Source organism: Trichosurus vulpecula, chromosome 4 (genome assembly GCF_011100635.1).
Source record: "Trichosurus vulpecula isolate mTriVul1 chromosome 4, mTriVul1.pri, whole genome shotgun sequence".
Taxonomy (NCBI): Eukaryota; Metazoa; Chordata; class Mammalia; order Diprotodontia; family Phalangeridae; genus Trichosurus; species Trichosurus vulpecula.
In genome coordinates, this window is record NC_050576.1 from 163,559,531 (window position 1) to 163,586,502 (window position 26,972).

General features: G+C 38.6%; 1 protein-coding gene and 1 pseudogene across 1 annotated transcript in view; one reads left to right on the forward strand and one right to left on the reverse strand.

Moving 5' to 3' along the window:
- The window catches only part of NUP210L (nucleoporin 210 like), a 117,186-nt gene that overhangs the window by 28,027 nt on the left and 62,187 nt on the right, over positions 1–26,972 (forward strand). Inside the window, exons 11-12 of the mRNA XM_036757428.1 lie at positions 2,155–2,292; positions 2,769–2,924. Of these exons, the coding sequence (XP_036613323.1) occupies positions 2,155–2,292; positions 2,769–2,924 (294 nt within the window). The remainder of the gene's footprint in view (positions 1–2,154; positions 2,293–2,768; positions 2,925–26,972) is intronic.
- LOC118845931 lies at positions 25,620–26,326 on the reverse strand (annotated as a pseudogene).

Genomic DNA, 26,972 nt, shown 5'->3' on the forward strand with positions numbered 1-26,972 from the left:
TGTTCAAAAACAAAAAAAAAAGTTTTTGCATGCAACTAGAAAATAAGATACCCAGGCAATGGGGCGTAGAAATTTATCTTGCCCTACAAGAAGGAAGGGAAAAGGGGATGGGAGGGGAGTGGGGTGACAGAAGGGAGAGCTGACTGGGGAACAAGGCAACCAGAATATACGTCATCTTGGAGTGGGGGGGAGGGTAGAAATGGGGAGAAAATCTGTAATTCAAACTCTTGTGAAAATCAATGCTGAAAACTAAGTATGTTAAATAAATAAATTTAAAAAAAACCAAAACAAAAAAAAACTTGGACTCGGTTAAAAGGCCACACCCAAGGACCTAGAAGGCCATGTGTGGCCTTGAGGCCGCCGGTTCCCCACCTCTGCAGTCTAGGATATATAGACCTGCGATTTGACTAGGTGCTCTGAGTCCATTTCCAGTTGTTTTTCCCCTGTTACTGGCCACGTTGTCTCCATCCCACCCTGATTTCTCTGGAGGTTGTTCTTAGTGTAGTTTCCTTGTTATTTTACAGAAGAGCCAGACCAATTCCAGTTGGAGTAGTTCCTTAACCATGGCTATAATCGCCTTGTTTATATTCATTAAAACCTAGTAATAAGAAAAAGAAAATGCACGAATAATTGCCTGGCTGTCTTGGGGAGCCTGAATCTTTAACCGGCTGCAAGTTCAGTGTAGATTAATTCTGGTTTTTTAAATATGGACATACACTTTCATTTGTTCATTCTCCTAGGAGGGAGGAAAGTCTTCATCAATGCAATCTGCTATTCATAATAACAATTGCTCACCTTTATGTGGTACATGAACGTTTGTAAAACACTTTACATGTTATCTCATTTGATCCTCACTACACCTCTGCAAATGAGGAAACTGAGGCTTTGAGAGGGTCACCTCGCTAGTAAGTGTCTGAGGCAGGATTTGATTTCAGATCACCTTGACCACAAGTCCATTACTCTACCCATTACCAACCATCCGCTACATCTATAACTTATATTCATAGAAGTTGCCCAGGACACTCAGAGCTTAAGTGACTTGCCTGTGGTCACATATTTGTCACAGAAACAGGACATAGACGCTCCAACCCAGGGCTTACTACCTCCAAGGCTGACACTCCATTCATCATAAACAGTACCTCCTAGGCTCCTATTAATATAATCCACTATTGAGAATTTTAAGGGTATTTAATTTTTGCTGACAAGGTACCTGGTGCCATGGATGACTAATTGAGGTCAGTAGAGTTGGGTGTTTGGTTCATAAGTTCTGCCAAATGCAGAAGAAAGATTTGGGACGTTTATTTAGGTGCCAAATGACTTAGAATACAAAAATAATGAAAATATCACACCTGCTACTACAAGTTGCACATGGGTCTAGGTCTTACTAATGTAGCAGTACCTGTTCCTTTGGGCTCCACTTTTGCAGTAGACATTAATTTTCATTTCCTCTAGGTCAACAAAGCAATTTCATTAGGTTTCTACTTAACCTTACCTGTGCCTAGAAGTATAGCAGCTGAAATATTTTATTAATAAGAATATTTTTTCTGTCTTTTCTTTAGCCAAATTGCTTTCCTGAAACTACTTTTTAAATTTAATTCAGTAACATTTTAAAGTGCCTAATGTGTACAGTGAAATGCAAAAATCAAACAAGACATGCATGGCCCCTACTCTTAAGGAGTTTATAATCTAGTAAACACAGGGTCACCCAACTTGTTAGTGAACAGAGCTCTATGTAGAATAGGGCAACCTGGACACTGAAACTTAGAGAATACAAAAAATTTACAACAATGCTTTTTTAAAAAAGAATTTGTGAGTATACATGTTGACATCCCTTCTCCACCCCGCTCCCCAAACAGCACAGAAGAAGTTGAACTTAGCACCTAGTTAGCCACCTGATGGGCACACCGTTAACCACATCCATGCATGACCTGTGATAAGTAATTCTCCCTTTTCAGCTGAATTTCCCTGATTTTCTTTCATGTATTATTTTCACATCATGAATTGTAAAACTTATACCTATTTTGAGCTCTTGACCCCAGGTGTAATATCTATTGCTACTTATATTTCTGTTAGTATAAGTAGTTTGTTGACTCTCTGAATGTAAATGTCTATCACAGGGACAGCCCTCATGTAAGTTTCCACATTCTCTTGTAGGATGACACTCTCCATTACTTAGAGGATCAAATTAGCCACCAGCAAGAAGTGAAGATTTACTTTCCCATTAAGCTGACACCCACCTTTTTAGCATTTCCTCACCACCCCATGGAAATGGTCTATCGCTACAAAGTGCAGGTATAGTGTACTGTTGTTGCCTAAGAAATTACAAAAGGGTGAATGAATTCCAGTGTTAACAGACATTACTGAAACTGCTTATTAAATATAGAATTTTCTTGATTTCTCCGATATCCTAATAGGGCTCAGTTATTGATGCCTCCTTAACTGTGCTCTCGGAAGGTATCAGGTGATGAGTTTTCTCCTATCTCATTGCCTCTTTTCCTTCTGCCCAAATCTCCAATACTTCTATGTCAGACTATTTTATATATTTTTTATCTGTTCTGATTCAAAATCAAATATTGCCATTTTTTCCCTTTGAACATTATTCTTGACGTCTAGCTATCATCTAGCTATTTCTTAACTATGATCTCACAGCCCCTGAAGGTCTCTAGGAATTATTTTCTTAATATTATTTCACCAACCCAGTTTTGCCTTTAATCATCACATTGGTTTATTCTTGAGATAATGAACTTTTTGAATATGCTTCCTTATAGGTAGAAGGTGGTAGTGGCAACTTTACTTGGACCTCTTCCAATGAAACAGTGGCGATGGTGACCATAAAGGGAGTGGTGACTGCAGGCCGAGTCAAGGGCAACAGCACCGTTCAAGCCAGAGATGTACAAAATCCCTTCCGTTATGGAGAAATAAAGGCAAGTCTGCCCCTTCCCCCATTTGCCCATGAGTGACTCCTACCTGAGTTTAGACTTCCAACTCCAAATATTTCCTGACTAGAAGTTTTGAGCATAGGCTTCAATTAGTTTTTGACTAAACATTTTGTTTTCAAAAAATTAGTTTCGTTGTTGCTATTATTTTTTGTTATTCATAGCCCTGGGGCTATAAATTGGGGCTTCAAGAACTCTTGGTTGATCAGCTTTGACCATTTATCCTTTGATGAATGGGTATTTTTCTTGTAAATTTATGTCAGTTCCTTATAGACTGTGAATGTCAGATTTTTATGTAACTGTATGTGACATGTTTACCACAAAGATTAGCTGCTGAGAGAAATTTTCTCCTTTTTAGAATTGAAATAAAACTAATATTCTTTTTTTTTCTTTTTTAAATTTTTTAAATTCAATTTTATTTTATTTTCAGTTCCAGATTCTCTCCCTCTTTCTTCTCCCACTCACCAAGAAGTCAAAAAAAAAACCCAACAAAACTCATTACTATTATGTATAATCATACAAAAAAATTTGCACATTAGCCATGTCCCTCCTTCCCCCTTCCAAAAAAAAAGCACAATAGCACAATAGTATTTCATCACACTTACATACCATAATTTGTTAAGTCATCCTCCATTTGGTGGGCGTCATTTCCAATTCTTTGCCACCACAAAAAGAGTAACTAAATGTTTTTGTATATATGTACTTTTCCTCTTTCTTTGGGGTATAGAACTAGTAGTGGTATTGCTGGATCAAAGGGTATATACTGTTTAAAAGCTTTTTGAGCATAGTTCCAAATTGATTTTCCAGAATGGTTGAACCAGTTTACAGCTCTACCACAATGCATTAGTGTACCTCGTTTTCCCACAGCACCTCTAGCATTTATCATTTTCCATTTTTGTCCACTTAGCCAGTCTGATGGATGTGAAGTGGTACCTAGGTACCTCAAAGTTGTTTTAATTTGCATTTCTTTACTTAATGATTTACAGCAGTTTTTCCTATGGTTTACGATAGCTTGAACTTCTTCTTCTGAAAACTTTCTATTCATATCCTTTGACCATTTATCAAGTAGGTAATGACTTATTCTTATAGATTTGACTCATTTCCCTATATATCTTAGAAATGAAACCTGTATCAGAAAAAAACTTGCTGCAAAGGTTTTGTTCCAGTTTCCTGCTTCTCTTATAATTTCAACTGCATTGGTTTTGTTCATGCAAAAATTTTTTATGTAATCAAAATTTTTGTCCCAAGCCGTAAATCTGACAGGTAATTTCTTCTGTGCTTCTTTAATTAATTTACTAATATCACTCTTCATATCCAAATCACATGTCCATTAGGAGCTTGTCTTGATATATGGTGTGGGATATTGGTCTGTACCTTGTTTCTGCCAGACTATTTTCCAGTTTTCCCAATAGCCAGGGATCTTTGGGTTTATCAAACAGTGGGTTACTGTGCTCATTTGCTTTTGTATGTTGTGTACCTGATATGTTCCACCAAGCAATCTATTTCTTACTTAGTACCGAGTTGTTTTGATGACTGTAACTTTGTAGTATAGCTTGAGATGAGTTGCTGCTAGGCCTCCTTCCTTCTCATTTTAAAAAATTGATTTCCTTGATATTCTTGACTTTTTGTTCCTCCAGATGAATTTTGTTATTATTTTTCTAGTTCTGTAAAGTATTCTTTTGGTAGTTTGTCATGGCACGAATGAATAAAATAATTTAGGTACTATTGTCATTTTGCTATATTGGCTTGGCCTACCCATGAGCAATTAGTATTTCTCCAGTTATTTAGATCTGCCTTTATTTGTGTAGAGTTATCGTGTTTCTGTATGTCTGAGCTAGTAGTCTCTCAAGTATTTTATACTGTCTATAGTTATTTCAAATGAAATTTCTTTCTCTCTTCCTGCTGGATTTTACAAAAATATTAAAATATCAATGATCTTTGTGAGTTTCTTTTACACAATTTTGCTGAATTTGTTAATTTTTTAGTTGATTCTCTAGAGTTCTTTAAATAAACCATCATATCATTTGCAGAAAAATGATAGTTTTGTTTATTTTTTTGCCTATGCTTCTTCCTCTAATTTCTTTTATTTGTCTTATGGTGATAGCTAGCACTTCCTGTACAATATTAAATAGTAATGGTGATAGTGGATATCATTGCTTCATGCCTGATCTTATTGTAAAAGCTTCAGACTTGTCCTGTTACAGATAATGCTATCTCTTAGTTTTAGATAAACATGTCATTTTTAAGAAAAGCTCTATCTATTCCTGTGTTTTCTAATATTTTTAATAGGAACGGATGTTATAGTTTGTCAAAAGCCTTTTCTGCATCTGTTGAAAAAAATCACATGATTTTTGTTGTTTTTGTTATTAATATGGCCAGTTATGTGTGTGGTTTATGTTTAATCTTGAACTTCTGCATCCACGTCCGGAGAAAGAATTATGGAGTCTGAATGCAGATCGAAGCAGACTATTTGCTCTTGTTTTTGTTGTGTTTCTTCTTTCTCCTACTTCATCCCATCGGTTATAATTTTTCTTTGCAACATGCCTAACATGAAAATATGTTTAATGTGAGTATATATGTGGAGCCTATATTGAATTGCATGCCATCTTGGGGAGGGAAGAAAGGAGGGAGGGGGAGGAAATTTGGAACTCAAAAGCTTGTGGAACTGCGTGTTGTAAACTAAAAATAAATAAATAAAATTTAGAAAATAAATAAAATAAAATTATCTACAATTTAAAAAATTGAACCTCTGCATTCCTCTTATAAATCCAGCCTGGTCATAATGCATGATCTTTGTGATATATATTGCTATAGTCTTTCTTGCTATTTTTTACATAAAATTTTGCGTTAATATTCATTCAGGAAATTGGACTATAGTTTTCTTTCCCTGTTTTGACTTTACCTGGTTTATGTTATCAAGGCCACATTTGTATCAAAAAGAATTTGGTAAGATCCCTTCTTTACCAATTTTTTTCAAACAGTTTATATAGTATGTTAGGATTGTCGTTTAAATGTTTGGCAGAATTCAATTGTAAATCCATCTAATTCTGGTTTTTTTTTTTCCTTAGGGAGTTCATTTATGGACTGTTTAGTTTCTCTTTCTAAGATAGGATTATTTAAAGATTCTATTTCCTGTTAGTCTGGACAATTTATATTTTTATACAGATTTGTACATTTCATTTGGTTTGCTAGTTTTATTGGCATATAGTTGGGCAAAAATAGGGTTTTTAAAATAAAAGTGCTTTTATTTATTCAATGATTATTAATTCATCTTTTTTCATTTTTTCATTTTAATTTATTTATTTTTGGTTTTCAAAATTCACTTCCATAAGATTTTGAGTTCTAAATTTTCTCTCCCTCCCTCCCTTCACCAAGTGGTGGTCCAGGGATTCCCTGGGATCTCTTTCTGCCCTGATACCACATCTCAGCATTTTTTCAGACCCTTTTTTTCAGGCACTGGAATGCTCCATGCCATACATGGTCTCAGCAGACCCTGTCCCCAGTGTTTTATGTTTTGATAAGGTTGAAATAATACCCTCCTAGCTGATGAAAACCATAGTGATAAATGAAGTTGCTATCTGGTTTAAAGCTTTCTTCATGTATGTTGTGATTCTTCTAGGCTTAATATTGATTTTTCTGTAGGAAAATAATCCTGTCCCTTGCCTTACATACACAATACAGTGGGTAGGTCTTTAACTTTCCCTCTTAGGGAGACCCAAACATGAGCCATAACTTTTACTGTAATTAACATAGTCACTGGAATGCCAGGGCTGGGGTTTGTTGGCAAGCCAGTGACTGCAAGAATAAGCCTAATCCCTCTATATCAGGGGTCAGCTTCCCCTCCAATGAACCTTCACAAACTGCAATGGCTGGATACAGGACAGGCAGTATGAATTGTTGAGTGGTGCCTCTACACTGGGTATAGGTGTGTTCAAGATGCATACAAAATAAATACAAGGTAACCTTAAAGGGGAAGGCACTAGCAATTAAATGGATGAGGAAAAGCCACCTTCAGAACATGATGCCTGAGCTAGACAGTATATCAGGTATGGGACAAGATGTTGATTTTTTTTCCTACACAAAATCAGTGTGAAAACTAGAAGATTTACAACATATATTAAGAGAACCATTCAAATAGGATTCATTAACTAAACCCTTTGGTATATTCACTGTTTGGGAAAGTCAAGAAAAAGTCTGGAAAAACTCAGAGTCAAAGTTGCTATTTGGAAATAGGCTTGCTAATTCACTGGTAGGAGAGCTTGTTGAGTGGTTCAACCATTCTGGAAAAAGCTTTGGAATTGTTCAATAAACATTTAAAAGTCATGTAGCACCTGGTGGCACCCTTTCCCCCAGGTTGCAAGGGTACGTACTGGAGAATGGCTACTTTATGGTTTAAGGTACTCTGTGCAGTTTTCATCCCATGAAACCACAAGTCATGATTTCTCCCCCACCTAATAGTCAGCCAGAAGACAAGCATTTCAAAGCAGAAGCCTTTAATGAAATGTCATAGGGGGATAAGTAGCAACAAAACCTTTTCCTCATAAACTTGGGGTGGTCTCTCCTACAAATACACACATCATCAATGAGAAGAGAATAAATAGGGGGACACGTAAGGAGGAATAACATCCGCTTTGACACTGGGACCATGGCTGTCTTCTTGTAACATCATAGTGCTATTCCATCTAGCTCCTTGCTAGCCTCGTTATCCCTGCCAGACATCACTCTGCTGGATGCTGCCAGTCAACAAGCACTAACTAGGTACCCACTATGTGCCAGGCACGGGGCTAAGCACCAGAGGTACAAAGAAAGGCAAAAAAAAATAAAACAGTGCCTGCCCCCAAGGAGCTCACAGTCTGATAGGAAGATGCAAACAACTTTGTAAAAAACTAGATACATATGGAGCAAATTGGAGGTAATAAATGAGGAAAGGCACTAGCATTAGGAGGGATCAGGTAAGGCTTCTTGCGGAAGGTGGGATTTAAACTGGGACTTGAAGGAAGGTAGAGAAGCCAGAGATGGAGAGAAGGTAGAAAATTCCAAGCATGGGGACATCCAGTGAAAGATACATCAGTGTCTTGTGCATGAAACAATAAGGAGGACAGTGTCACTGGATCACAAAGTATTTATGGTGAAGTAGATTTAATAAGGCAGTAAGTTTTAATGTAAATTTTTAAGAGGCAGCTAGGTGGCTCAGTGGATAGAGCACTGGGCCTGGAGTCAGGAAGACCCAAATTCAAATTTGGCCTCAAACACTCACTAGCTTTGTGGCCCAAGGCAAGTGACTTAACCTCTGCCTTCAGTCCACTGGAAAAGGAAATAGCAAACCACTCCAGTATTGTTGCTGAGAAAACCTGAACGGGGTCACAGAGAGTCAGATGCAACTGAAAAATGACTAAACAACAGGCTTAATAAGACTGGAAAGGTAGGAGAGAAGCAGCTTTTAAAGGATTTTAAATGCCAAACAGAAGATTTTATATTCAGTCTTGGAGGTAATAGGGAGCCACTGGAGATTACTTAATAAAGGAGTGACATAGTTAGGCCTGTACTTTAGGAGAAACAGTTTGACAGATGAGTGGAGAGACATTCGAGGCCGAGAGACCAACTAAAAGCCTATTGCAATAGTCTAGGAGAGGGTGATGAAGGTCTGTTGCAGGTTGCAATGTTAAAAGGGAGAAAGGGGCATACATGAGAGCAGTTGTGAGGGTTGAACTGACAGAACTTAACAACATATTGGATATGTGGGATGAGAGAGGTTGAGGAGTCAAGAATGATGCTTAGGTTGAGAACCTGGGTGACTGTGAGGGTGGTAGTACCCTCAATATGTAATAGGGAAGTTAGGAATAGGGGAAGATTTGGGGCAAAAGATGAATTTAGTCTTAGACATGATGAGGTGATGATGTGAAATTGGAGGTCAAGAGACGGGTTAAGGCTGGGTAAGTAAACTGGGAATTATCTGCAATAGAGATGATGGTTGAGTCAATGGGAGGTAATGAGATCAACAGGTGAAATAGTATCGAGGGAGAAGGAAACAAGACCTAGGATAGAGCCTTGAGGCTCCTCTATTGTAGCAGGCATGAGCTAGATGAACATCCAGCAAAGGAAATAGAAGAGTGGTCCAAAAAGTAGAAGGAAAACAAGGAGAGACATCACAAATACCTAATGGGAAGAGCATACTGAGGAGAAAGAAGCTGTAGAGAGGGATCAGGAAGCATAAGAATTGAGAAGAGCCATTAGGTGACCATAATTTTGGGGAGAAGTTTCAGTTGAATGATGAGGTTGAAAGCCAGATTAGAGAGTTAAGAAGGTGAAAGGAAAGGAAGTAGAGGCACCTAGTGTTGATGGTTTTCTCAAGTAACTTTTAACCATTGCGGTGAGTGGGATAATGAATTGTTATAAAAGGATTACCTTACCACAGTTAGGGCCCAGCTGAGATTATATAATATAAATTTATGGACCCAGTTGTACAGGGGTAGGTATAGCAGTAATGCAAAATTCATGACCTCAGAGAGGGCCATGGACATGGCTGAGTGGTTTAGAATCACAAAGTATAAGGAATTCTCTAGGTAGAAGGCAGAGGAAGTATAACATTTATTTAGACTCCAGAGGATCAAATCCAAGGACCAGTGCCCCCAATTTGATATAGTAGCAATAATATTCCAAAGCCCACTTCACTGTAGTAACAAGGAAATTACAACAAAGTATTACAGCAGGGAACCAAGCCATACTTGTAACTTTCCCTCGCTCCTAGGGCCTTCCTATAAAACATCACTCACGAATCCTAACTTCTGCTCAGCACTCTCTCCTGCAGCTCTGCTGACTGATTTCTTTGATCTCCCCAACTCCCTCTTGTTCACTCTTCTCTTTCTCTCTCTGTCTCTCTGTCTCTCTCTCTCTCTCTCTGTCTCTCTCTCTCTCTCTGTCTCTGTCTCTCTCTCTCTCTCTCTCTCTTTCTCGATGCTGGCTCTATGCTTCTGAATCCTGTAGCACTTGGCTCCACTGCTCCCAGTTCTGGGCTCTCTTTTTATACAGGCCTAGCCTGTCATCTGATTGACTAGAACTCAGGGCACATACCATTGGCTCTGGTCTTAGCAACTCCCTTTAGGCCCCTGAGGACTTCATGCCTTTTGAAAACTATCGAACTAGTTTGCTATCTAGCCTGGGGCCTCACAACTAGTTAGTGAGAGCATGTGGGCCTGTCTCTAATGAGGCCTCCTTTTGTTGGCCGCACCTGAAGCCTATTCACAAGACCCAATAGTCACTGATAAACTGTTTGGATCATCTACTGTTTGATAAACAGACTCCAGGTTCTGGGATAAGAACTTGCTATTTGACAAAAACTTCTGGGAAAACTGGAAAACAGTATGGCAGAAACCAGGCATAGACCATCTTATACCATATACCAAGATAAGGTCAAAAAGTACATGATTTAGGTACAAAGGGTGAAACTATAAGCAAATTAGGAGAGCAAGGAATAGCTTACCTGTCAGATCTATGGAGAAGAGAAGAATTTATGACCAAACAGGAGATAGAGGACATTATAAGATGCAAAATGGATAATTTTGATTGCATTAAATTAAAAAGTTTTTGCGCAAACAATGCAAATGCAACCAAGATTAGAAAGGAAGCAGAAAGCTGGGAAATAATTTTTATAGCCAGTGTCTGATAAAGGCCTCATTCTAAAATATATAAAGAACTGAGTCAAATTTATAAAAATACAGGTCATTCCCCAATTAATAAATGGTCAAAGGATATGAATAGGTGTTTTAGATGAAGAAATTAAAGTTATCTATAGTCATATGAAAAAAATGCTGTAAATCATTATTGATTAGAGAAATGCAAATCAAAACAACTTTGAGGTACCACATCACATCTATCAGAATGGCTAGCATGACAAAACAGGAAAATGATAAATGTTGGAAAAGATGTGGGAAAATTGAAACACTAATTCATTGTTGGTGGAGTTGTGAACTGATCCAATCATTCTGGAGAGCAATTTAGAACTGTGCCCAAAGGGCTATAAAATTGTGATCCAGCAATCCTTTGATCCAGCAGTACCACTTTTAGGGCTGTGTCTCAAAGAGATCATCAAAAGGGGAAAAGGACCCACATGTACAAAAATATTTATAATAGCTCTTTTTGTGGTGGCAAAGAATCGGGAATTGTGGGGATGTCCATCAATCGGGGAATGGCCGGACAAGTTGTGGTATATGAATGTAATGGAATACTATTGTTTCATAAGAAATGGTGAGCAGGCAGATTTGAGAAAAACCTGGGAAGACTTACATGAGCTGATGCTGAGTAAAGTGAGCAGAACCAAGAGAACAGAACATTCTGCACAGTAACAGCAACAGTGTGAGATGACTTTGTTAGACTTAGCTCTCCTGAGCAATGCAGTGATCTAAGACAATTCCAAAAGACTCATGATGGAAAATGCTATCTACATCCCGAGAAAGAACTGTGGAGTCTGAATGCAGATTGAAGCATGCTATTTTCTCTTTTATTTCTTTCTTGTGGTTTTTCCCTTTTGCTCTGATTCTTCTTTTACAACATGACTAATGTGGAGATGTTTAATATGATCATACATGAATAGCCTGTATCAAATTGCATGCTGTCTTGGGATGGCATGGGAGGGGTGGGGGGAAATTTCTAACTCAAAATCTTATGAAAGTGAATGTTGAAAACTAAAATTTAATTAATTAAAAATATATCTGAGGATCCATCCACAATTCACACAAAATAGTTTGTCAGTCAGTAAACATTAATCTCCTACTATGTGCCAGGCACTATGAAAAGCATTAGAGATGCAAAGAAAGGTAAAAGACAGTTCCTGACCTCAGAGAGTTCACAGTCTCCTAGGGCAGACAGCATGTAAATAATTGAACAACCTATATTCAGTATAGATTGGGAATAATCAGTAGAGGGAAGGCACTAGGATTAAAAAGGATTGGGAAAAGCTTCCTGTGGATGGGATTTTATTGAAAGAAGCTGGAAATAGAGAAAGGATGGAAAGCATTCCATGCATTAAAGACAGCTAGTGAGAATGCTTGCCATTAGGAAATGGACAGTGTTATTCAAGGAGCATCAAAGAGGCCAGTGTAACAGGACTGAAGAGTACTTGGGGGTGGGGTATAAAGAAGATTGGAAAGGGTTTTGGGAAAGGGTTAGATCATGAAGGGATTTGAATGCTGAAGGGAGGATTTTATATTTGATCCTAGATGCGATAGGGAGACACTGTAGTCTATTGATTTGGGAGGCAGAGGTTGAAGAGCTCTTTGAAAACTGAGTGTAGGAGGGACTGCAGTGGAGAGAGACTTGTGGCAGGCAGACCAACCAGTCAGGCATTTGAAATAGTCCAAGGGTGAGATGATGAGGTCTTGTGCCAGTATAGTGGCAGTGTCAGAGGAGAGAAGGGGGTATTTATAAGAAATCTTATAGAAGTAGAAATGGCAGGACTTGACCAGTGACTGGATATGGGGGGTGAGAGAGAGTGAGCAGTTGAGGATGACACCTCGGTTGTGAGCCTGGATGACCAAGAGGGTGGTGGTGCCCTAAATAGTAATAGGGAAATTATAGGAAGGGGGAGAAATTTTGGGGGAAAAGATAAGGAATCCATTTTAGATGTTGAATTTAAGATGTCCACAAAACATCCATTTTGAGATGTCTGAAAGCCAGTTGGAAATTTTAGACTGGAGGTTAACAAAGAGTTTAAGACTGGACAAGTAGATCGAAGAATCATTAGCGTAGAGATAATTGAATACGTGGAAGCTGATGAGATCACCAGGTGAAATAGTACGGAGGGAGAAGAGAAGAACACCCAGGACAGAGCCTTGCGTTGCACCCATGATTAACAGGTGTGACCTAGTTGGAGATCCTGCAAAGGAGACTGAGGAGTGGTCAGATAGGTAGGAGTATCAGGAGAGAGTGGTGTCATGAAAACCTAGAGTATCAAGGAGAAGAGGCTGACCAGCAGTGTCAGAGGCCACAGAGAGGTCTAAAAGGATGAGGATTGAGAAAAAAGTCATTGGATTTGGCAACTTAAGAGATCATTGGTAACTTTGGAGAGGACAGTTTTGGTTGATTGATGAGGTCAGAAGCCAGATTGTAGAGAGTTAAGAAGACAGTGAGAGGAAAGGAAGTTGAGGCACCTATTGTATACTGCCTTATCAAGGAATTTAGCCACAAAAGGCAGAAGAGCTATGGGACAATAGTTGGGATGGAAGGATCAAATGAAGGTTTTTTTGAGGATGCTGGAGACATGGGTGTGTTTGTAGGTAGCAAGGGAAACAACCAGTAGATAGGGAGCGATTGAAGTTTAGTGAGAGAGTGGGAATGATAGAGGAAGCATCTCTTGGAGGAGATGAGATGGAATGGAATCACTTGTGCATGTTAAGTACCTTGGCAAGGACAAGGGCCTCCTCATCACATAAGACAGGAATGAAGGAGAGTGGCAGAAGGCATCTGGGTGATGTGAGATGAGGTAGAAGAGAGAAGAGGGAGCTCTCAGAGAATTGCACCAATTTTTTTAGTTAAATATGAGGTAGTGTTCTCAGCAGAGAGGGGAGGGGAGGGAAGCCATGAAAGGTTTGAGGAAAGAACGAAAAGGTTTGGCTGTGATGAATGGGATAGTGAACTGCTTAGGGAGGTTTAAGAGGATTGGCTTGCAGAAGTGAGGGTCCAGTTGAGGTTATGTAGCATAAATTTGTCGTTCAGCACGGTTCAGTGATTTTCTCCATCTTTATTTAACAATGTGCATAGGAGCAAGAGCAACAGATATATATATATATATTCAGTTACAAAGTGCTCCTCAAAGAAATAAGAACAGCTTTAGTAGCTATTAATGACTTAAAAACAACTCAAATTTACTCATACTTCCTCAGTACCCTCAATTGCTTCTTCCTCTCAGATTGGAGGGATAGAGGCTGGAGCAAAAACACCTCCTATATCCTTCCTTTATAATGAAAGCCTTCTCTTCATTGGTCTCAACCCTGCCATCATCTTCATCATGCCCCCCTCTTCTTACCCTCTGGTGCTTTCCCTATCCCCTCTTAAGCTTCCCTTTGTGTATTGTCTTCCCCCATTAGATTGTAAGCTCTTTGTGGGTAAAGACTTTTCTTTCTTTTTTTTATTTGTGTCTCCAGCACTTAATATGGTACTTGGCACATAGCAGGTGCTTAATAAATGTTTATCATATTGTGTTGTAGCATAGCTAGAAGAGTATTCAATACTCATTCCTGGACCTTTTGAACATAATAAAAATGACAGTAGTTCTTGTTGTTCAGTCTTTCAGTCATGTCCAGCTCTTGGCGACCCCATGGACTACAGCACCGTCCTTCTATCCTGCACTATCTCTTGAAGTCTGTCCAAACTCATGTTTATTACTTCCATGCCATTATCTATCCATCTTATTCTCTTCTGTTCCTTTCTGCATTTGCTCTCAGTCTTTACCAACGTCAGAATCTTTTCCAGTGAGCCTTGTCTTCTCATTATGTGGACAGAGTATTTAAGCTTCAGTTTCAGTATTTGTCCTTCCTAAGAATAGTCTGAATTAATTTCTTTAAGTATTTATCTCCTTGCTGTCCAAGGGACTCTCAGAAGTCTTCTACAGCATCACAATCTGAAAGCATCAATTCTATAGTGCTCAGTTTTCCTTATAGTCCAACTTTCACATCTATACATTACTACTGAAAAAATCATAACTTTGATAATACAAACCTTTGTTGGCAAGGTGATATCTCTGTTTTTTAGTAGGCTCTCCAGATTTGCCATAGCTTTCTTTCCAAGGAGCAAGCACCTTTTAATTTTATGGCTACAGTCACCATTTGCAGTGATCTTTGAGCCCAAAGATATAAAATCTGACACTGCTTCCATCTCTTCTCCCTCTGTTTGCCAGGAAATGATGGGAACAGTTGCCATGATTTTAGTTTGTTTTTTTTTTTTAAATGTTAAGCTTCAAGCCAGTGTATTGGGAATCAAGATGGGCTCTTAGCACTTATTCAAACAAGTGCCCTTGAAGAGTTGGCCTTTGTTTCCTTGATTAAATTAGGAGTCTAGGGAAAGCCTAGTTTACATGTGTTTGAGTGACATGTTTGTGACATTAGAGGCTTTTAGACCACGTGGGTTTAAGTCGCATTTTTGTGGCGATTTTAGGTCACGTGGGTGAGTCGCATGTGTGACTCACCTTTGACCCTGAACAAGATATATAAAACCAGGAGTTGGCTTTCTTTTTTCAGAGCTCTGAGCTGCAGCAGTAGTGATGCATGACTCTGAGCCAGCCGTTGTCGAGCTCCCAGTTGAACTCAGATGTTGGTAACTATGAATTGTATTTGGTCTATTTATAAATGTATGTTTGTAATTTGTTTGTATTTGCTCTGAAATTCAGGATGCTGGCTTTTTCTCCTGAATTAAGTGAATGATGTTTGTATACTGGATTAAAGTAAGATTATTAAGCCTTTAACATTGCTTTCCTTAGTAAAGCAGATCAGAAGAACCTGGGCTTGCAGCATTCTGTGAGCTGGTCGTTGCTGGTTTTACACCCCCACAGCAGCTGCTAGTCAGATTGTTGAAACAGCCAGCTTTTACACTCTCATCTTTCACTCTCATTAAGAGACTTCTAATTCTTCACTTTCTGCTATCACAATGATGTCATCTTCATAACCGAGATTTTTAATATTTCTCCTGGGAACCTTAATTTTGGCTTTTGATTCATCCAGCCTGGCATTTCTCATGATGTACTTTGCATATAAGTTAAATAAATAAGGAGACAGTATACAACCTTGCTATACTCCTTTCCCAATCTTAAACCAGTCTGTTTTTTCATGTTTGGTTCTGTTACTTCTTAAGCCACATACAGGTTCCTCAGGAGACAAGTAAGATGATCTTGTACTTCCATTTCTTTGAGCGCTGATCCACATGGTCAAATGCTTTAGTGTAGTTGCAGTAGAAGTAGTTTTTTTTTTTTTTTTTTCTGGAGCTCCCTTGCTTTAAGCGATTTAGCTCCCCTGCCTCTTCAAAAATCAGCCTGCATTTCTGATAATTCTTGGTTCACATATTGCTGAAGCCTGGCCTGCAGAATCTTAAGCATAGCCTGGCTGGTGTGTGAAATGAGTGCAGTTGTTAGGTAATTTGAACATTTTTTGGCATTTCCCATCTTCAGAATTAGGATGTAAACCCATCTTTTCCAATCCAGTGGCCACTGTTGGTTTTTCCAAATTTGCTGGCATATTGAGTGCAATACTTGAACAGCATCATCTTTTAGTATTTTAAGTAGCTTGTCTGGAATTCTGTCACCTGTACTAGCCTTCTTGTTAGCAGTGCTTCCTAAGGCCCACCTGGCCTCAGTTGGTAGGGTGTCTGGCTCCCAGATAGTAACCATACCATCTTGGTTATCAGTGATGTTAAGATCTTTCTTATATAGTTTTTCTATATATTCTTGCCACTTTTTCTTAATCTCTTCTACTTCTGTCAAGTCCCTACCACTTTTGTCTTTTATCATGCCCATTTTTGCATGATATCTCTAATTTTGTTGAAGAGGTTTTTTGTCTTTCCCATTCTGTTGTTTTCTTCTATTTCTTTGCATTTCTTATGTAAGAAAACCATATCTCTCCTTGCTATCCTCTGGAATTCTGCATTCATTTGGGTGTATCTTTCCATTTCTTCTTTACTCTTTCCTTCTTTCCTCAGCTATTTGTAAAGCCTTATAAAACAACCATTTCTTGGTCTTCTTTTTCTTTGGGATGGTTTTGTTGCTGCCTCCTGTACAGTATTTTGAACTTCTGTCCGTAGTTCTTCATGTAATCTGTCTACCGGATCTAAGCCCTTAAACCTATTCATCTTTTCCACTTCACGTTCATAAGGAATTTTATTTAGGTCATACCTACACTGTCTGATGGGTTTCCCTTTCTTCAATTTAAGCTTGAATTTTGCAGTAAGAAGTTCGTAATCCGAGCAGAGTCAGCTCTTGGTCTCGTTTTAAGTAACTCTATAGAGCTTCTCCACCCTTAGCTGCAAAGTATAGAATCAATGTGGTTTCTATACTGACCATTTAGTGATGTCCATGTGTACAGTCAGCCATCTTCCAGGTTGTTGAAAGAGTGTTTGTCATGACTAGTGAGTTATCTTGACAAAACTGTATTACAAAATTCATTTGGAAAAATAAAAGATCTAGAATATAAAAAGAAATGATGAAAAGAGAAAGAGACAAAGGAGGAATAGCATTTTCAGACCTCAAACTATATTATAAAACAACAGTCATCACAGTCACCTCATGAATACAGAGAAGTATGGAAAGATCTACATGAACTGATGTCAATAAAGTAAGACAAATCAAGAAAATAATATACATAATAAATATAAGAATGTATACAGAAAGAACCACACACAATCAAAAGTGAGTGTTGTAAAACTACAAAGAAATAAGCATGGCTCCAAAGGAGATATATGAGAAGACGCCCTGCCTTACCCTTGATGGAGGGGAGAGGGCCGCAGGTGTGGCACGTTGCTCCTATTTTCAGATTTTTTTAATGTGTTGATTAGTTAATGCTGATTTTTTTCTCTTTATGTTTAAAAATGTTATTTGTTATATGCGATGGCTCTCTGGGAAGTGTAGGGAGAAAGATACTATGGAGAATTATGATTGATTGAAAAAAAAAGACATCAGTCACAACTTTGGGGCAGCTAGGTGGCTCAGTGAGTAGAGCGCCAGCCCTGGAGTCAGGAGGACCTGAGTTCAAATCCAGCCTCAGACACTTGACACGTACAAGCTGTGTGACCTTGGGCAAGTCACTTAACCCCAATTGCCATCACTTCCCCCCTCCAGAAAAAAAATAAACAAATGGCAAATTCATGATTAGAACTCAGTTTCTCGAATTAAGGTCCTCTGGCTCCCAAGCGACTTCTCTTTCCGCTGTATCATCCCACCCTCCTGTTGACAAATACAGAGACATAGCGGATGAAAGCTGATCAAGCGGAAATGGGATGGGGCATGTGGCATTTCCATCAGCCCATCAGGAATGATCCTGAAGATATCTTCAGTGAGACTGCTAAAAACCAGCTTACACTTTAATATGGCTAATCAATTATGTAAAGAGATCATTTTCCCTCCCAATGCAGAACGTTCAATATAAAAGAATACTTGCAGAATGGAAGCTCATCCTTTGACTTTCTATCTGAATTCCATCATCACATAAAAATATTCTTAAAATAAGAATACTAAAAATGCCACCGACAAAACTCCACACATGGAGTACTTGAAGATTTGCAAAGCACCTTATATGAATTTTAACACCACCCCCCTTCCCCGATATAGGTTCCATTATTCAAAACAGCTGTATCAGCTCACGATTGTGGATATTCCCTCCAACAAGGCGACTTACATTCTGTTCTTACCTGTCTGTCCCATAAGGCCCTTATCCATTTCTTCCCATTCTTCCCAAAGCTTGGCCAAAATGGTATAGAGAGGAGTGGGAGAATTGTACCCAGTGTGCTGCGGTCCTTCCTCGACATCCCAAGGATATGAGTGAAACACTTCAGCTCTCCACCAGCTATTCCTACCTCTTCCTACATGATCATCTCATCCTATTTTGTTTTTAATTGTACTCTAAAGTGAAGAAATCCTTTACTCCAATTCTTTGTAGTTCCAGTACTGCTGCAGTATTCTCAACCCCCATGTAACCTCTCAGAGTCTTCAGGATGATAGTCAATTTTAATTCTTCAGAGACTGTAGGGTTTTTTTTTTCTCATTCACAGCCATACAATAGCACTGGAAGCATACAGGTGTTAGGAGGTGGGTCTTCATTTCAGGGAGATGCTTGGGCTTATTAAATGAGCTCTACAATTTTCCATAGGCAATCTAGCCTGCTTTTTTCCTCCTTTTTAATTCTGGGTCCAACTCATTGTCTATTTAGTGTCTGTTCAAGATATGTATACTGATGGACAACATAGCTTATTCAACTGACTGCCTATCATAGTCGAGGCTAGGTGGTTTTAACCATTTTGTGTCATAGATCCCTTATCAGAATAAAGTTTTTAAATATATAAAGTAAAATATATGTCATTACAAAGGAAAACAATTATACTGAAATGTAGTTATCAAAATATTTTTAAAAAACAAGTCCACATATCGCAGGTCATAAAATTCCTGGTCTACCCTTTCTACCAAGATGGTGCTAAAGCTGAATAAGGAAGTAGTGTTCCCCTAACACAGAAGCCAAGTCAAAGGCCTGAAAGGCCAAGAAAGATATGTTGTTGTCTTTCAGTTGTATCTGACTCTTTATGACTCCATTTGGGGTTTTCTTGGCAAAGATGCTGGAGTGATTTGCCATTTCCTTCTCCAGATCATTTTATAGATGGGGAATTGAAGCAAACAGGGTTACATGACTTGCTTAAGGTCACACTTCTCTTTTTTTTACTTTTTTTTGTTTTTTTTTTTTTTCCAGGGGAAAGGCAGGGCAGTAGGGGTTAAGTGACTTGCCCAAGGTCACACAGCTAGTAAGTGTGTCAAGTGTCTGAGGTCGGATTTGAACTCAGAAAGATGAATATTCCTAACTTCAGGCCTATCCATCATGCCTCCTAGCTACCCTAAGAAAGGTATACATAGCCACAAAAAGATCTGAGTGTTCCACACCTTCCCCTGACCCAAGATACTAAGTCTTTGAAAACAGCCCAAATACCCTCTGAAAAGCGCTTGATCACTATGCCATTATTAAGTTTTCCTTGACCACAGAGTCCACTGTGAAGACTGAGGACAACAACATCCTAGTCTTCATTATGGCCATCAAGGCTAGCAAGCATCAGATCACAAGCAGGCAGTAAAGAAATCCTGTAGCATCAGTGTGGCCAAGGTCAACACTAATCTGGCTTGATAGAGAGAAGGACACCTGTGTCTGACTTGCCCCAGGATGATTTTGTGGATATTACCAACAAAATGAGAGTCATCTAAAATACATCCACCTAGCCTGCTCCACCTACAAGAAAAAGTTTTGCAGCAAAAACAAAACAAAAACCTCTGGTCTGGAAAGCAGGCATTCTCCATTCATTTGATTTTTCCCATGTGTCTGGTCAGGCCAGACTCTTGGTTGTGGATTCAGGGAGCTCCACAACTTTCCAGGTTTGGTGTGGTCAGCACCATGTCAGCTGCAAGCAGGAGCATCTAGAGGGTATGATCAGCTATAAGGAAATGTCCCTTTAATTTGAAACTCTGTACTGGATCTCCTCCTGGGCAGTGGTCGGTGTTTGGTGAGTGGGCTTCTCCTTATTTTATGCCTCACTTGATTAGCAGACTTTATTTTTGGGTTGTGATTATCACTGTCTTTCATATGAAATCATACAACTGATGTCTGAGTCTGGGATTCAGTCCTCGATCTTCACGTCCACCACAGTATACACTACACAAGCTCTCATGTTCTGGACAGCTAGTAGGCCAGTTTATAGAGTAGCCAAGTTCCTGACCAAGTGGCTTTCCTTGGCGCCACTTCTTACCCTCATACTAAGGGACTTATTTTGCTATACATAGACATACTCCTTCAAATACCCTAACCCCCAGTTCCTCAACTTACTCAGTTCCCATGACCAGTATACTTCTCCACTACTCCAACTACACACAGAGATGTGTCGTAACCTTGATCTTGCCACCAGTCACAATTGTTCCACTTTCATGCTCATGAGTTCTTAAATTCCCTCATATGATCCAAATCTGTTGTTATTCCTACTTCTCTCTCTACCTTTCCATTCTAAATTCTCCATCCTCACCACCACCTTTCATCCTTTCATCCCTCAGACAGACCATAATGTCAGCCCTGGCTACATTCTCTCCTCCATTCCCAATTTTGGCTACTTGGTGAAACAACTCAACGGTCCACTGCCTTCTTTTTTTTTAGTCCCTTCTTCCTTTATTTTATCAAAGATTTTGCCCTTCCAAACCTCAGCCTTGGATTACTCTCACTATTTGCTACCTTAGCTTCTATTCACATGTTGCTGAACTAAACTGGAAAAAATCATGAAACCATTCTGATTGGGTACACTGAAAAACTGCATAATCTCAACTGGTCCCTCACCATGGCAAGACAATCCGTTTACACCTCCCTAATCCATATATCATCATGCTTTTCTTAAACCCTTTCATCCCTCAGACCTCCCATGATCCCCCACCACTATCACTCTCTAAGCTTAAAACTTTGCCTCATTTTTACTTGAAATAAAGTAAGGCCATTCTCTGAGAGCTCCTTCTCCCTTCCTCCTCATTTCACATGACTTAGACATCTTCCTCCACTGTTTCTTCCTTTATCTGTTTCACATGAAGAGGTGGCCCTTCTTACCAAGACTAACCCCTCTATAAGCACAAAGGATCCCATTTCATCTCATCTTCTCCAATAGATTTCTTCTTCTCTCATACCTAGTCACATTAATCTTCAGTCTTTCCCTATCTACTGGCTTCTTCCCAATTTCCTACAAACTTGCCCTGGTCTTTCCCATGCTCAAAAAGCCCTCATTTGATCCATCCATCTTCATTATCATCGCATATCTTGCCTCCTTTTTGGAGTAAAACTCCCTTGGGAATGCAGTCTACAATAGGTGTTTTCACTTCCTTTTTACTCTCGCTCTCTTTTCTTTTTTTTAGTTCAGTCTTCTTTTTTTATCTAGTATTTTATTTTACCCCAGTTACATATACAAAAGCAACCTTCAACATTCATTTTTAAAACCTACTCTCACTCTTCTTTACTCTGTAGTCTGGTTTTCAGCCTCATCATACAATGAATCTCCCCAAAGTTACTAATGAGCTCTTAATTGCCTAATCTATTCTTCTCTTTAAAACTTTAAATTCCATTTAGTTTGGGAGCTGTAAACATTTAGTTTGGCAATATCTATTAAAAACATTGTTCTTGATTTGTTTTTGTTTTTTTTTTTTTGAGTCAGTGTTATGTCTGGGAGATGGGGTAGGAGTAGGGTGACATTTGTGACAACACTTTCTCTACTACTCTGGTTTCCACAGAGTTTATTTACTGAACTCTTAAAGATATTTGGGGATTTATATTTGCAGTGCAAAGGTTTGCAGCACATGGATTCATTGTCTGTTGTTTTATAAAGGGTCATGAGTTTCTAGTGTATCGTTAAGACCACTTGATTGCATCTTTTTGAATATTTGGTAAGTCCCAAGTCTATACAATCTTCATTGGTATTGTTGTTTCTATCATTTCCTCACAAAATCTGTGTGGACAATAAATCTGATAACAACTTGATCTTGTAATCTGCTTGATAGTCATTTGTTCCAAGCTTCTTTGTCAATGTATTGAGTTCATGTGAATGTTTTCCCTGACCAGCCTTTTGGTCTATTCTTAGATGTTATCTGTTTGATAGACTCCATGAGTTGGTAAAACTAGTATTAATTACATTCAGTAAGTCTAATCAGTGGTTCAGTAGCATATAACTACTGTCAGCCTTTTTTAGTGCTTTGCAGAGTAGCATCTGTTCCAGAAATATTTTATAAGTTCTCTACATGCTTATCATGTGATCCGAAAATATCTATCACTTTTCCTCCCTTTGGATAAAGAACTGTTCATCTTTTTGTACTATTGTAGAGTGATAGGCCCTATCTTTCATTTATACTTGTATGAGTTTTTGTTCAGTTGTTTTCTAAAAGTGTCATAATCCATTTTTCCTTTCTAAAAGTGTACATTTTGACTAGTATTTTGAAGGTGTGTAATTTGTTCTAAAAATCTTCCCATTGAATTGTCACTTTAGGATGCTGTTAAGTTTCTTAATTTACATAACTGTAGATTTCTCTTTGATAATTTTATCTTCATTGTGGCATGCATAGAGAATACCAAGGTAAGACCATTTGTGAATATTTCCTTAGTCCTTTGGTGAAAGTTGATTTAACTGTGTTGACTTATCAACAAAATAATAGTTACTTAACATATTAATGAATCCTGGAGAAAAAATTTCCTGAACCTTTCAGTCTGGTCAAGGGTAAAGAAAGATAATCACTGTAATTAGATTTAGATATTCCTGATTTAAGTCTGGTTGCTACCATTTCTCATTTTTTGGGAATTTAGAATTTCCTGTTTTCTAGGAATTCAGAATTTCTTCTTAAACTTAGGAAGTGGATAGGTCTTTGATAAATGGAAAAGGGATTTAGTGGAGGGCATTATTTCAGATTTTTGTAGTTAAACGAAAAAGTAGCAAGAGTATCTTGTTAAGGTTTAGGTCTTCCTACCACTACCACCAACCCAACTTCTTTTTATGTATTGTCTTTCTCCATTAGTTTGTGATCTTCTTGAGGGCAGGGACTGTCTTTTGCCTTTCTTTGTCTGGCACAGGACCTGGCACATAGCAGGAACTTAATAATTGCTTGTTGACTAATTAGGTTTCTCATTCACATGAAACCAATAATATTAAAGTATTATCCTAATATTATTTTGTTGTATGTAGCCTAAAGAAGGAATAAAGGTGAGTCAATATGTTTCCACACCATGTTTCATATTCATTTTTATTTTGATTATTATATTGGTGTTATGCTTTAAGTAGAAAACATGTAGACTTCAAATGCTATAGTATTTTTACTATATTTGGGATGTGTTTGATGTATTTGTAGTTCATGAATAAGCATGAGTGTAAAACTGGGTCAAAAATTTTACATTAATAAGGGTGGTATAAGTTTTATAGTGCTTTCAGGTCATTTGTTCAGTAATTGCCACATTTACAATGAGTTAGTTGCTCTCTATACCGTATGGAATTTTTTGGCACACCTTTTTTGTTCATCAGCCAATATACTATTTTCTTGAAAGTATTTTTGGATTTTTTGGGTGATGTTAGATGTGAATGCTTGGTACAGAATACATTATGGAAACTTACGTATGTCTTATGTTGGGAGGGATTATTGGGGTGCTTGGTTTTTGGTTAGTATGTGGTACTTATTGTTAAGAAAGGTGAGGTCACGGAGATGGAGCCAAGATGGTGGAGAAAAGGCAGGAAGTTGCCTGAGCTTGCCCCAATTATCCTCAAAACAACTTTAAGTCAAGCCTCAAAATGAATTCTGGAGCTGCAGAACCCACAAAACGACAGGATGAAACAATTTTCCAGCCCAAGTTAACTTAGACTGCAGGAAAGATCTGTCTCACCTGGGTAAAAGGTGAGTGCAACCCAGCACAGGCAGTGTCTGGGCAAGCCAGTGGGAGGCCCCTAGCCCCAGCATAGATCAGCAACCAAGGCCCTATAGTAGCTCAACAAGCTAGGAGCATAGCCAGCCAGTTGTGAGGCCTCTAGCCGCAGAGTAACAGGCTAGTGGCCAGGTTTGGCAAGCCTGGAACAGGTGCGACTAGGCCAGGTGACTCCAGAGAAGCAGGCTAGGCACCAGCCCTGGAGACCCCACACACAGCAAGTCAGTGATCAGGCTCCTACCCCAGGTGCAAGAAGCATGAGACACTGCCACCTCTGCCCCAGGAGCAGAGCTCACCTTTAAAAGTCACAAAATAGACTGAAAATGAGCAAAAAACCAAACAGCAACAACAAAATCCTGACCATAGAAAGCTACTATGACTATGGGGAATATCAAAACACAAACTCAGAAGAGGATTACAATGTCAAAATGCCTACTTGCAAAGCCTCAAAGAGAAATATGAATTGGTCTCTGGCCCAAAAAGTCCTTCTGGAAGAGCTCAAAAAGGATTGTAAAAATCAAATAAGAAAGGTAGAAGAAAAATTGGGAAAAGGAATGAGAGAAAATTATGAAATAGGAGTCAGTAGCTTGGTAAGGAAGCACAAAAAATGGAGGAAGATGTACAAAAATTCACTGAAGAAAACAGCCCCTTAAAACGTAAAATTGGCCAAATTAAAAAGGAGGTAAAAAAGGTAATTGAAGAAAATAATTCCTTAAAAATTAAAATTGAGCAGATGCTAATGACTCTATGAGACATCAAGAATCAAACAAAATAAAAAGAATGAAAAAATAGAAGAAAATGTAAAATATTTCATTGGAGAAACAACTGATCTGGAAAATAGATCCAAGAGAGAAAATTTAAGAAATATTGGACTACCTGAAAACCATGATCAAAAAAAGAGCCTGAACAGCATCTTTCAGGAAATTATCAAAGAAAACTACCCTGCTATTCTAGAGCAAGAAGGTAAAATGTAATTGAAAGAATCCACCAGTCACCTCCTGAAAAAGATCCTAAAATGGAAACTCCCAGGTATATCATAGCCAAATTCCAGAACTCTCAGGTCAAGGAGAAAATGCCAGAAAGAAACAATTCAAATGTGGCAGGATCACAATCAGGATTACACAGGATTTAGCAGTGTCTACATTAAAGGATCAGAGTCCTTGGAATATGCTATTCATTCCAGAATGCAGAGAAGCTTGGATTACAACCAAGAATAAATTACCCAGCAAAACTGAGCATAATTTTTGAGGGGAAAAAATTGATAGTCAGTGAAATAGGAGACTTTCAAACATTCCTGATGAAAAGACTCCAGAACTGAACAGAAAATTTGATTTTCAACTATAAGACTCAAGAAAGCATAAAAACATAAACAGGAAAGAGAAAAAGATAAGTTACTCAGTAAGTTTAAACTTTACAACCCTACATGAGAAGATGATACTTGTAGCTCTTCTGAACTGTATCCCTATTAGGGCAGTTAGATGCCCAATTATTATTTCACTACCACACTATATTCGGTTAACCTAAAATTGCACTAATCTTTCTTCTCCCTTACTATAAGTAGGAACATGCCGATATGGTGACAAATGCAAATTCCGCTGTTCCTATGCATTACATTTTTCCTTAAATTTGGATTCTTTGCATCCTTGAGATTTGCTATTCCACTTCATACCCTATTTTTATATTTCATGTCCGTGTTCTGTAACTCTTGATATATATCTTCCTCAATCTGAGATCCCAGCTCTTCTTCATTAGCCCCAATAGCAATGTAGCCATCTCCTGTTTTGAGGGCTGCAGCAAGCATCTCTCGGCACTTCCTTCAAACTGAGTCTGAGGTGCTTGGTGCCCACAGAAAAGATGAAATGAAGGAATCAGAAGTATTCGTCTCTTCCTTTCTGTTGCTTGCATTGCTACTGGAGCTACTTTGTTCTTTTGCTTCAGGGCTGTTTTGGGAGGAGATAGCAGGTTCTTTTTTCTTTCATCAGAGTCTTTATCAGTAGAGGGTCCATCCAACAACTTGTTCCAGGATTTGATGAGAGACTTCACTAAGGATGTACCTTCTTCATCTGTGCTCTGCTTGCATGTAGCATTTACTGACATTCCAGTTCTTGTAGACTGCAATAATTCCAAAGTCATGGGAATATTCTTAAGTTCCTTTAGTAAATCCAGTGCCCCAGCCACATTCTTCTTTTGCACCATTTTATCCATCTTCTCGGTGGTGCGAATGATATCGTCCTCCATGGCTCCAGCGGGTTTTATAACCTCACCCCATCCCACACCCCGTGGGGACAGGATGTAGGAGAAGCAGGGGCAAAAGGGCAATATCAAAAGAGCAGGTGAGGGAGAGGTGAGCTGGAGTCCCAAAATGTGTCACGGAAAGAAGAGCCACACAAGGAGAACTGTAAGCATTGTTTTTAACATTACTTTCATCAAATTTGACTCAAAGAGGGAATAACATACATACTCAGTTGGGTATAGAAATCTATCTTACTCTACAGGGAAGTGGAGCGGGGAGCTGATGGAAGGGAGGGCAGATTGAGGGAGGCAGTGGTCAGAAACGAAACATTAATGAGTATGGACAGGGTGAAATGAAAGAGAGAGAGAGAGAGAGAGAGAGAGAGAGAGAGAGAGAGAGAGAGAAGGATAAATGGGAAAATAGGATGGAGGGAAATGCACAGTTAGTAATCATAACTGAATGTGAATGGGATGAACTCTCCGATAAAATGGAAGTGGATAGCAGAATGGATTAAAAACCCGAGACCTATAATATTTTGTTTGTAAGAAACACTTTTGAAATAGAGAGATAGAGGGTAAAGGTAAAAGGCTGGAGCAGAATATATCATACTCCATCTGAAGTAAGAAAAGTAGGAGTAGCTATCATGATTTC